This window comes from Papio anubis, chromosome 20 (genome assembly GCF_008728515.1).
Source record: "Papio anubis isolate 15944 chromosome 20, Panubis1.0, whole genome shotgun sequence".
NCBI classification, from domain to species: domain Eukaryota; kingdom Metazoa; phylum Chordata; class Mammalia; order Primates; family Cercopithecidae; genus Papio; species Papio anubis.
In genome coordinates, this window is record NC_044995.1 from 12,612,721 (window position 1) to 12,623,852 (window position 11,132).

Here is an 11,132-nt window from a genome sequence, read left to right on the forward strand (position 1 = left end):
GCTCTGCTTTTGACTTACAGAGTATTCTGAGCTCCAGCTGGACCCTAAATTGGATCCTCTTCCTGCTGAGAGTCCCCTGATGAACATTGAGGTTGTCGAGGTCCTCACACTGAACCAGGAGGTGGCTGGTCCCCGGAATGCCCAGATCCAGGCCCTATATGCTGAAGATGGAAGCCTGAGCCCAGATGCCCCCAGTGAGCAGGTCCAACAGCAGGGCAAGCATCCAGGTGACCCTGAGGCCGCTCGCCAGAGGTTCCGGCAGTTCCGTTATAAGGACATGACAGGTCCCCGGGAGGCCCTGGACCAGCTCCGACAGCTGTGTCACCAGTGGCTACAGCCTGAGGCACGCTCCAAGGAGCAGATCCTGGAGCTGCTGGTGCTAGAGCAGTTCCTAGGTGCACTGCCTGTGAAGCTCCGGACATGGGTGGAATCGCAGCACCCAGAGAACTGCCAAGAGGTGGTGGCCCTCGTAGAGGGTGTGACCTGGATATCTGAGGAGGAAGGTAAGTGGAAGGGTGGGTAGAGGGACAGCTTAATGAGGGTGTCTTGGAGGACCCTGTAGGGGAGATAAGAACTCCAGGCTTCCTGGGAAGGTCATGGGAAGGATTGTGCCCACTCCATACAGACTGAGGACATCCACGTTCCCCACGTGTTCCTGAGTCAGAGCCACTGAAACCCCTGCATTCTTTAGCCCTTCGTGGGCTTCTGATGGATGCACACAGTTGAAGTGCTTCATTTTCATCCCTCTGGCATCCCTGCTGCACCATAAACCCTATAGCACTTGATAAGATAGATGGGACTACTGAGCTCACGGAGCCTGCAGTAGCAGGAGAGACAGGGATTTGACAAATGAGAATGCATAGAAAAATGCTAGGGCTGCGAGGAGCTCGAGGTGATGGTAAGGTTCATGAAGGTCTGCAGCTGACACCTGGTGTGGAGTGGAACTTGGCCAGGGTAAAGAAAGGGGGTAGGAAAGATGTGCCATGTAGAGGGAAGCACTGCCTGTAAGGACCAAGATGGAAGGGATCACAGTAAATGCAAAACTCAGAAAAATCGGGTATGTCTGTGATGGAAGCGAGCAGAGGGTGGAGCTGGCACAGCCAGTGGGGACTTTAGTCCTAAAGCAAAGCAAAATGTTCTTCTAAAACAGTAGGGTTCGATCCCTGCGTTCCAGAAACTGGTGGCACCACTGGATTTGACCTTTAGAGATCCACCAGGCTGCGTGTGTGGTGGATGGTGGACAGAGGATGGGGGTGAGGCTGGACACACAGGCTACCCGCAGCTATTGCCATGCCCTTTGATGGGTGGTGTCTCGGATAGGAACAATGGTGATGGCCGACTGGGGAGAGAGTACACGTGTGGAGTGTGTATTTGGAAGTAAGACTCCAAGACTCGGTTTCTTCATCAGGCTGAGTTTCACAGAGTGTGCGTGCTTCTGCATTGCTCACCTCCATTTTCCACATTCACAGGTGCCCAGAAGAGGTTTCTGATGTGAGCGAATGATTGACTGGTTGATGTTTGTGATTGCGGGGAAGGGGAAGGTATCCTGCAGGGGGATGGTGGGATTCTAAGAGGCCAGGGCATCCTGGAGATGCAGGTATCCGAGGCAGCAGGGCAGGCACTTGCATGAGTTGTGTCAGATGCACCAAGTCTGGGGTGCTGTACTTGGCAGAATAATTGCCCCAAAGGTGTCCATGTCCTGCCTCCTGGACCCTGTGAATAAGTTGCCTCACATGACAAAGGGAACTTTGCAGAAACAATTAACTTAAGGATCTTGAGAGGGAGAGATGCACTGGATTATTTGAGTGGATCTAACATAACCACAGGGGCCCTTAGGAGAGGGAGGTTGGAGGGTCAGAGGAGATGTAATGATAGAAGCAGCTGATAGAGGAAGAAGCCATAAGCCAAGTGTTTGGGGCGGCCTCTAGAAGCTGGAAAAGGCAAGGAATGGATTCTCCCTTGGAGCCTCCAAAAGGAACACAGCCATGCTGACACCTTCATTTTAGCCCAGTGAGGCACAAACCAGACTTATCTCCAGAACCATAAGGTAATACATTTGCATTAATCTGAGCCGCTGGCATTGTGACAATTCACTATAGCAGCAATAGGAAACTAGTTAGTTAGGTGCCAAGGGGACAGTTGTAGGGTTAATGAGGTGAAAGTCAGTGAATTCACCCTTTGTTTAACCTCAGGGGTGAATGAAATAAATTAGTGCCACAGAAGACAGTGGGAAGAGGCTTTCCAGAGAACCCTGAGAATCTCACATTATGTGATCAGTGTGTTAGCTGGGACTCTTGGATGTGACTGCTGCAAAGCCTTGCACAGAATGGCTCATGGGAGAAGGAGAATTTATTGAAAAAGTTCCATGGTGCTCGAGCATCAGGCAGGGCTGGACCCAGGAGCTCCAGTAGTGTCCTCCAGACTTGTTCTGTGTCTCATTCTTACCTCTTCTGCTCTCCACTGGCTTCACTCATGGGCAGGCTGTCTGCCTGCATGGGATTTCTCTTTCCCAAATGTTCCAGCTAAAGCCTTGTTGGCTCCAACCATCTGGCTATAGGCTGTGTTCATCCCAGATCTAATCACTGTGGCCAAGAGAAAGGGATGGCCCAGTGGGCCAGCCTAAGTCATCTTGTTGCCCACCTTGATGGTGGGGGTGGATTAGCATTGTGGAAGCCTGTGGACCATGTGGGGTCATATGAGGAAGGTTAGAATGAAGGAGCCGTGGTTAGAGGTGCCCTCGGGCTGGGTGGAGCTGTTGTTTCCTTAGGTGGAGGAGCCTTGGTGACGTTCACTTCAAGATGGCTGCACGTTGTGGGTCCGGGGACAGTCTCACCTTCCACGAGGTGGGAGGAGAGAGGGAGGAAGGAAGAGGTGCCTGAATAGGCACGGTGGAGGGCTTGGAGCCCGGAAACAGGGGCTTTGACTGTAAGGAGGAGGTGTCAGTCAGCTGCCTCACAGGAGGGGCTGGGGCCCTCAGCCGCCCTCGGAAACGGAAGGAGTGGTCTCAGCAGTGAGGACACTGGTGCCCTGTGACCCTTGGAGGGTGAGCCATCCTGGGCCCATCCAGGTGCGGGCACTCAGGCACGTGCTGTGAGGGGAGCTGAGCTGGTGAGAAGGGAGGATAGGAATAGAGGCTGTCATGGAGTCACAGTACGATGCAGGTGTGCGGTGGCCCCATGGGTTGCAAAGAGGCCACCCTTGCCCTGCCCAAGGGTCCCCACACCTGCTGACCTCCTCTGGTTGGTGTCTCCTCCCAGTACTTCCTGCAGGACAACCTGCCGAGGGCACCACCTGCTGCCTTGAGGTCACTGCCCAGCAGGAGGAGAAGCAGAAGGAGGATGCAGCCATCTGCCCAGTGACAGTGCTCTCTGAGGTAAGCGGGGAGGTCACAGCATCTCCTGTGAGGCAGGCCCACCCCTGAGGCATCCACTCTGCCCTGGGCTTTCCTAAGACCTCCCACAGGCTGGGGCATTCTGAGATTGTGAGCTCTTAGGTCTGTGCTGAAGCAATCTGAGTATGAAGAGCAGCCCTGCCCTCCAGCCACCATGGCGTCATTGGGGACAAGGCATGGTGACTCAGGAGTTGAGAAAGCAGGAGGCAAAAGGGAAGGAACTAAGTGTTTACAGAGACTTGAGAGGTGGAACTACTACAGGCAGGCACATCTGTATGCAGGTCAGAACAAGAGAGCCCTCATTCAGAAATGCATACTTAGGTATTTATCTTTGGTATCTGGGGTTTGCTTCAGAATAACCCAGAGCTGGGGTGCGGGTGAAAAAGATTGGTTCTGATGTGCTGACCACTAGGGTAGTGCTATGTATGTGTCATTGGTCAGAGCTGTTTGCATTGCAAGTGGCTCATACTGGCTCAAGCGTAGAAGTAAATGTATTGGCTCTCATGTTTTCTCTAGTAGGCTTCAGGCAAGGAAGGCTGCATCCAGGTGCTCCCAGGTGATGGGAAGAATCTCTGGCCAACCTGTTTCATGGCTCTGCTTTCTCCCCTTTCTTCTTCTTCCTTCTTCTTCCTCCTCCTCCTTTTTTTTTTTTTGAGATGGAGTTTCACTCTTGTTGCCCAGGCTGGAGTGCAATGGCGCGATCTCAGCTCACTGCAACCCCTGCCTCCCAGATTCAAGTGATTCTCCTGTCTCAACCTCCTGAGTAGCTGGGATTACAGGCAGCCACCACTACACCTGGCTAATTTTTGGTATTTTTAATAGAGATGGGGTTTCACCATGTTGGCCAGGCTGGTCTCGAACTCCTGACCTCAAGTGATTCACCTGCCTCGGCCTCCCAAAGTGCTGGGATTACAGGTGTCAGCCACTGTGCCTGGCCACTCCCCTTTCTTCTTAGGCAGATTCTGCCCCATGTAAGCAAAATGCCTCAGATCCTGGTAAAGCAGGGTTGGGGGAACCTCTTCTTCCTAAAGTCCTGGTCAGTTCCCCACAAAGGACCAGTCATGGCTGTGCCAAGGTGGCTGCCCTCCCCCAGGTCAGCCCTGTCGACAAAGGCAGGGGCTTGGTTGTCATTTCCACCAAGTGGGAAGACAGTATTAATAGATGGAGAACCCTCTGCAGTGGGAAGATTTCAGCACTGGGCAAGCTGGATAGAGCCGTTAGGATGGAGTTGTTTGCTTGTTGCACTTGGAGCTCTTTATGAAGCAAGGGCTCTGCCTCCCAGCCTGAGACCCAGACCCTGGTTTGGACCCAGTAGAACTCTTGTGGGCCCTGGGTTGGTGTCTCTGAGCAAATCCCCAAAGCAAGAGAGTCCCTAGCACAGTGAGCTCTGTCAGAACCTCCCAGCTGGCCTTTCTTCTGCCCTCATTGACAACCCTCTGACACTCTTGCTGAGCATAGACACACGTGTGATGTTACAGGAGCCAGTTACCTTCCAGGATGTGGCTGTGGACTTCAGCCGGGAAGAGTGGGGGCTTCTGGGCCCGACACAGAGGACTGAGTACCGCGATGTGATGCTGGAGACCTTTGGGCACCTGGTCTCTGTGGGTAAGGCCGTGTCCCCTCTTCACCCACCTCAGGGCTGGTAGGCCACAGGAGCCCCAAGTCAGGGGTGTTTACCTTCTCTGGACTCCACACTGGGCATTCCCTCAAGGGGCCCTTGTTCCGTCTAGGGTCTGTTAAGTGGAACTGTAGACTTACAGGGGTGGGGGCATTGGTTGGCCAGAAGCAGCCTTAGGTCCAGTGAAGGAGTGATTTGCTGTCTATCTCCTGAGGGAGTATAAGAAAACAGGAACTCGAAGAGCTCAGAGGATACTCCCTACCCTTTCTGTCCCTTGTTCACCAAGGTCAGTACTCCCCTCCCTGCTGCTTCATTGCTTTTCAGTCTCTCTCCAGGTTGCATGACTCTACTTGGAAAAAAAAAAATCCTGACTTTTGAACTTAATTATGCATTTCATGCTCTGAGACCCATCCCAGCACATCTCCCTGTTGTATCCACATCTTTTGTTTATTTTTTCAGGGTGGGAGACTACATTGGAAAATAAAGAGTTAGCTCCAAATTCTGACATTCCTCAGGAAGAACCAGCCCCCAGCCTGAAAGTGCAAGAATCCTCAAGGGATTGTGCCTTGTCCTCTACATTAGAAGATACCTTGCAGGGTGGAGTCCAGGAAGTCCAAGAAACAGTGTTGAAGCAGGTGGAGTCTGCTCAGGAAAAAGACCTTCCTCAGAAGAAGCACTTTGACAACCATGAGTCCCAGGCAAACAGTGGTACTCTTGACACAAACCAAGTTTCGCTCCAGAAAATTGACAGCGTTGAGTCCCAGGTAAACAATGGTGCTCTTAACACAAACGAAGTTTTGCTCCAGAAAATTCCTTCTAGAAAACAATTGCGCAAATGTGACTCACAAGTTAAAAGCATGAAACATAATTCACGTGTAAAAATTCATCAGAAGAGCTATGAAAGGCAAAAGGCCAAGGAAGGCAATGGTTGCAGGAAAACCTTCAGTCGGAGTGCTAAACAGATTACATTTATAAGAATTCACAAGGGGAGCCAAGTTTGCCGATGCAGTGAATGTGGTAAAATATTCCGGAACCCAAGATACTTTTCTGTGCATAAGAAAATTCATACAGGAGAGAGGCCCTACGTGTGTCAAGCCTGTGGGAAAGGATTTGTTCAGAGCTCTTCCCTTACACAGCATCAGAGAGTTCATTCTGGAGAGAGACCATTTGAATGTCAGGAATGTGGGAGGACCTTCAATGATCGCTCAGCCATCTCCCAGCACCTGAGGACTCACACTGGAGCTAAGCCCTACAAGTGTCAGGACTGTGGAAAAGCCTTCCGCCAGAGCTCCCACCTCATCAGACATCAGAGGACTCACACCGGGGAGCGCCCATATGCATGCAACAAATGTGGAAAGGCCTTCACCCAGAGCTCACACCTTATCGGGCACCAGAGAACCCACAATAGGACAAAGCGAAAGAAGAAACAGCCTACCTCATAGCTCTCAATCCAGTTGAAGAAACTTTGTCTTTTCAGCTTGACCCTACAATATAACGTGCACAGGCCTGCTTGTGAATCAGAACTGAATGTGAAAGGGAAGCATTGAGTGAGGACATTCCCAAAACCAAAGGACAACTGAGGAGACTGCCCAGCACATAATGAATAAATAAAATGAGTGAAGAGTTATTAACATTAGTTGGAAAAAAGATTTCCCATTCACTTGATATTGTTTGTTCACTCATTTAGTCATTAAAAGTGAGATTAATAAAATCTGAAATGTTATATAATAACTTTTAAAAAGCCAGGTAATTAATAATCTGCACTGATATTATATCCACAGTACCACAGTATTTATGTATATGAATTAAGGATTAAAAGATAGTGTGGATAAATAAACTATTGATCTATTTCTGTGTAGAACCTGTGTATTTCCTGCCTACTTAAATATCTCTATAGTAATGATTAATATTTAAGGAACATTAAAACACAAGGAGGGAGATTATCAGATAGTTCTAGAAGATTCTGTGCAAGGCTGCAGCACCTTGGGCACAAGATACTATGTGAGTTGGGATGACTAGATCTTTCTATTCCTTAGGGGGTTGTCATGACATGGTTAGGTGGAGGTAAGGAAAACTTAAACCCAAAGGGCTGGAAACCCCAGGCAAGTGTGGGGCTTCCCAGGAATATTCATGTTTCTTTTGTTTTTTTGACACAGAATCTCGCTCTGTCACCCAGGCTAGAGTGCAGAGGTAGAATCATAGCTTACTGTAGCCTCAAACACCTGGGCTCAAAGGATCCTCCTGGCTCAGCCTTTCAAGCAGCTGGGACTACAGGCATGCACCACCATGCCTAGCTTCATTTGGTTTGTGTTTCCATTTTTCCTGAGAGACTATCACAAGGAAGGCAACTGCTCTGGCCAGGAGCCCATCACTTAAGCAAAAAGACACTGGCAGTACTAGAGCATGTATTTGCCCACAGTTCACATTCTTTTTCCAGGTCACATAGCCCATAGTATATGACCAGCTCCATTCCTTGTTCTAGGCTCCACCTTTGCTCTTGAGCTCTGTGTAACATTTAAAAACATAAAACTCTGGACCAAAAATACTTAGGTTCAAGACACTGGTTGAGTGCTACTCTGCATAGCTTCTTTAGAACCCTTGGGTCTTGCCGACAAGGGTGAGGTACAGTCATGCCATCTAGGGTGAGAGTACCTCCTTTCTCTGCAGAAATGAAAAACCCTTGGAGACAGGACCAGAGTAGATGCCTTGAGCCCATGTGCCTGGAGAATGACAGTGGTACACCAGCAACCCTATTGCCATTCACACATTGGGCATGGGCCTTGTGGCTGCTATGTTGCTTCTAGTCATTTCAGCACTTTAATATGGCACATGTTGCTTCTTTGAGAACATACACAGTTGAAGAACTTGCCCAGGGATGTTAGTTGGTAAAAACAGCTTCCTCAGCTGTTCAGAACTCTACAATATCACCTCTCAAGAATGAACCAAAGAATAGGACCCTTGAGATTAGAACCTGGTAAACTCAAAATTCCCAGATTCCAAATCCTAGACGGAGGTGTGACTCCAAAGCTTTAGTGATGGCTTCAGGAACTGAGGTGATGGTTTGAGCTGGGTCTGGGAAAATAAGGGACCCAGGAGTAGGAAAGAGGGGCAGAACATACTAGGGTATGGGAGAGCTAATTGGGACTACAAGGTACAAGGTCAGTGGGTCCATTCCAAGGTATGGAATGGCTCATCTCATGGCTGGCACCTGGGCTTGAGGTGGCTCTAAGGCTGAGTTCAGTTGTGTTGGGTTCTCTCATCCGAAGAGCCAGGGTTCCAACAGAATTAGGCAGAAACAGCATGGCTTTTTCTGACCCAGCCTAGGTCACATGGTGTCACCCTAGGACAGTCTATCCTTTACAAGCCAATCACTAAGGCCAGCCAGATTCAGTGGGAAGGGGGTTAAACTCCATCTCTTGAAGGGAGAGTAGCAAGGTTAGGAAAAGCAGGAGAGTGTAGTGGCCAACTCTGGATAAGAAGGTCTACAAGTATGCCAGCATTTACCTTTAAATACTGTGTATCCCCACCTGTACTTGCAAGACAGGAAGAGGAAGGCAGGGAGAGAGACTGCACGTGTGGGAGCTGACACACTAGACACAAGTATTAGATGTGGTTTAAATCCTGACTCTGCTCCTCACTGGGTCTGTGATTGTCAGAAAGAGGATTAATGCCTGGAGGGTCCACGTTCCATATATCCAGTACATCAGTGGAAAGGCACATGAGGGGCCGGGCCCCGTGGCTCAAGCCTGTAATCCCACCACCTTGGGAGGCCGAGGAGGGCGGATCACGAGGTCAGGTGATCAAGACCATCCTGGCTAATAGAGTGAACCCCCGTCTCTACTAAATAAAAAAAAATTAGCCAGGCATGGTGGCGGGCGCCTGTAGTCCCAGTTACTCGGGAGGCTGAGGCAGGAGAATGGCGTGAACCCGGGAGGCGGAAGTTGCAGTGAGTGGAGATCGCGCCACTGCACTCCAGCCTGGGCGACAGAGCAAGACTCCGTCTCAGAAAAAAAAAAAAAAAAGACAGATTCTTATTAGGCGGTGCTCCAAAGACATTCTCCGGTTTCTAATTGTGATGATGAAGCATGGTTACATTGGTAAATCTGACATCACTGATGATCACAGAACTGGGGAAATTGTTGTGAACCTCACAGGCAGGTTAAGCAAGTGTGGAATGATCAGCCCCAGATTTGATGTACTCAAAGTTCTAGAAAAACGGCAGAATAATCTGCTCTCATCCCGCCAATTTGGTTTCATTGTACTGACTTCAGCCGGCATCATGGACCACGAAGCATCAAGACAAAAATACACAAGAGGGAAAATCCTGGGATTCTTTTTCTAGGGGTGTAATGCTTACAAATAAAATGCCTCAGTGGACTACAGTGCATCCAAAAACATAAACAAAATCACTGACATTTGCACCACACAAAAGTTATCCTCCAATAGTGTGATCTTTCTTTCTTAGGGTGTAAAACCACACTCGGGGTTGTGGTAGTTGATGCTGTGCAAAATGATTTTGCCTTTCCCTCACAGCTCGCGATTCCCTGTCACTGCTGTGAGAATTTGTGGGGCTATTCAGCATGGCCAGCATGGGTCCGAGCGAGGAGGGTCCATCCTAGTTGCACAGGCTACGGAGTGGCTCCCCGGGTGCTTTCCAAGGCCAGGTCTCCGCCTCGAAGTGCGTCAAAGATTGCAGGCCCGGGGGAGGCTGACCAGGGCCCGAGGGAGGACGACAAGCGAGGGGGACGTTGGCGGAGGGGTTGTTGGCTGGGGGGTTAATGGCGGAGTCGCGACCCAGCCGAGCCCACAGCTCTAGGAGGCTGGTTCTGCCTCTCTCCCGAAGCGTCGCCCCGCTAAGCTTCAAGCACCAGTGCACACAACCGCCGACCTTCCAGAGCCTTACATAGCCGGCTTCACGCTGAGGCCGAAACGCATAAGTCCTCAGAGCCGATGGCGCCAGCCCCTAACTGACTTTAATGACCACCAAAGACCTCGCTTCACGCTTTGGAGGCCGAAACGGCTAAGTCTCAGCCTGCTGGCCGCGGCCTGGCCTAACTGGATTTTACCCATCACTGCACTGCTTCACGCTGGAGGCTGCAAACGCGTCTCAAAGTCATGCTGCTCGGCCTGCCCGGACTGATCGCATCGCATCACTGCACCGCTTGGCTGAGGCTGGAACGACAAGTTCCGCCTGCAAGGCTGCCTGCCTGGAATTGATCACTCATCACTGCAGACTGGCCACGCTGAGGCTGGAACGACAAGTCTCAGCCTGCCAAGGCTGGCCTGCCCGCAACCGACCTGCATCTAATCACTGCAGACTACATGCACCTAGCGGGCGACATATCGAGCGCCCAGGTGATTAAGTGCTTTACAATATAACTCTGGCTTCCCCATCCAGTCAGCCTCATTTCTGCCCAAGTTAGTCTTCCTTTGTCTCGGTCTAACCAGATTTCGGGCGGCTCTCCTCCAAACTGGGCTTCTTGCGTGTGCCTGTGCCTGGCCCTGGCCCAATCAGCGGCTTGCGCCTCTTCGCGCCCCGCCCCGGCCTGGTGGAAACAGACTCAGGGCCATTTTGGCTACACCTGGGAGCAGGGCTTCCCGCGGCTGGCTGCGGCCCTGCGAAGATGAATGGCCCCGGATCTGTGGAGGTCCGCCTGCCCCCTGGGGACCCCGTCTTCCGCCTGGAGGGTGGTGTCAGGTGTGTTTGAACCAGAGCAATTCCATCTTGAACAGGGGCTTGGTAAACTAAGGCTAAGACCGGTTGGGCTACATTCCCAGTAAGTTAAGGCATTCTTAGTCCCAGGATGAGATAGGAGGTCAGTACAAGATACAGGTCATACAAACCTTGCTGATAAAGCAGCTTGCAATAAAGAAGCCGCCCAAAACCCACCAAAACCAATATAGCGATGAGGGTGACCTCTGGTCGTCCTCACTGCTACCCTTCCACCAGCGCCATGACAGTTTACAAATGCCATGGCAACGTCAGGAAGTTACCCTAGATGATCTCAAAAGGGGAGGCGTGAATTATCCACCCGTTGTTTAGCATATCATCAAGAAATAGCCATAAAAATGGGCAACCAGCAGTCCTCAGGGCTGCTCTGTCTATGGAGTAGCCATTCTTTA

General features: G+C 50.7%; 1 protein-coding gene across 8 annotated transcripts in view; it reads left to right on the forward strand.

Moving 5' to 3' along the window:
• The window catches only part of ZNF274 (zinc finger protein 274), a 32,449-nt gene extending 25,582 nt beyond the window's left edge, over window positions 1–6,867 (forward strand). For 7 of the 8 annotated variants that reach the window (XM_021931508.2, XM_003916248.3, XM_021931510.1 and 4 more), the window contains 4 exons: window positions 21–503; window positions 3,258–3,373; window positions 4,870–4,996; window positions 5,469–6,867. In XM_021931508.2, coding sequence (XP_021787200.1) covers window positions 21–503; window positions 3,258–3,373; window positions 4,870–4,996; window positions 5,469–6,451 — 1,709 coding nt within the window. In that variant the 3' untranslated portion in view covers window positions 6,452–6,867. The remainder of the gene's footprint in view (window positions 1–20; window positions 504–3,257; window positions 3,374–4,869; window positions 4,997–5,468) is intronic. The other variant, XM_021931509.2, reaches the window with a different exon arrangement.
• Window positions 6,868–11,132: the final 4,265 nt, after the last annotated feature.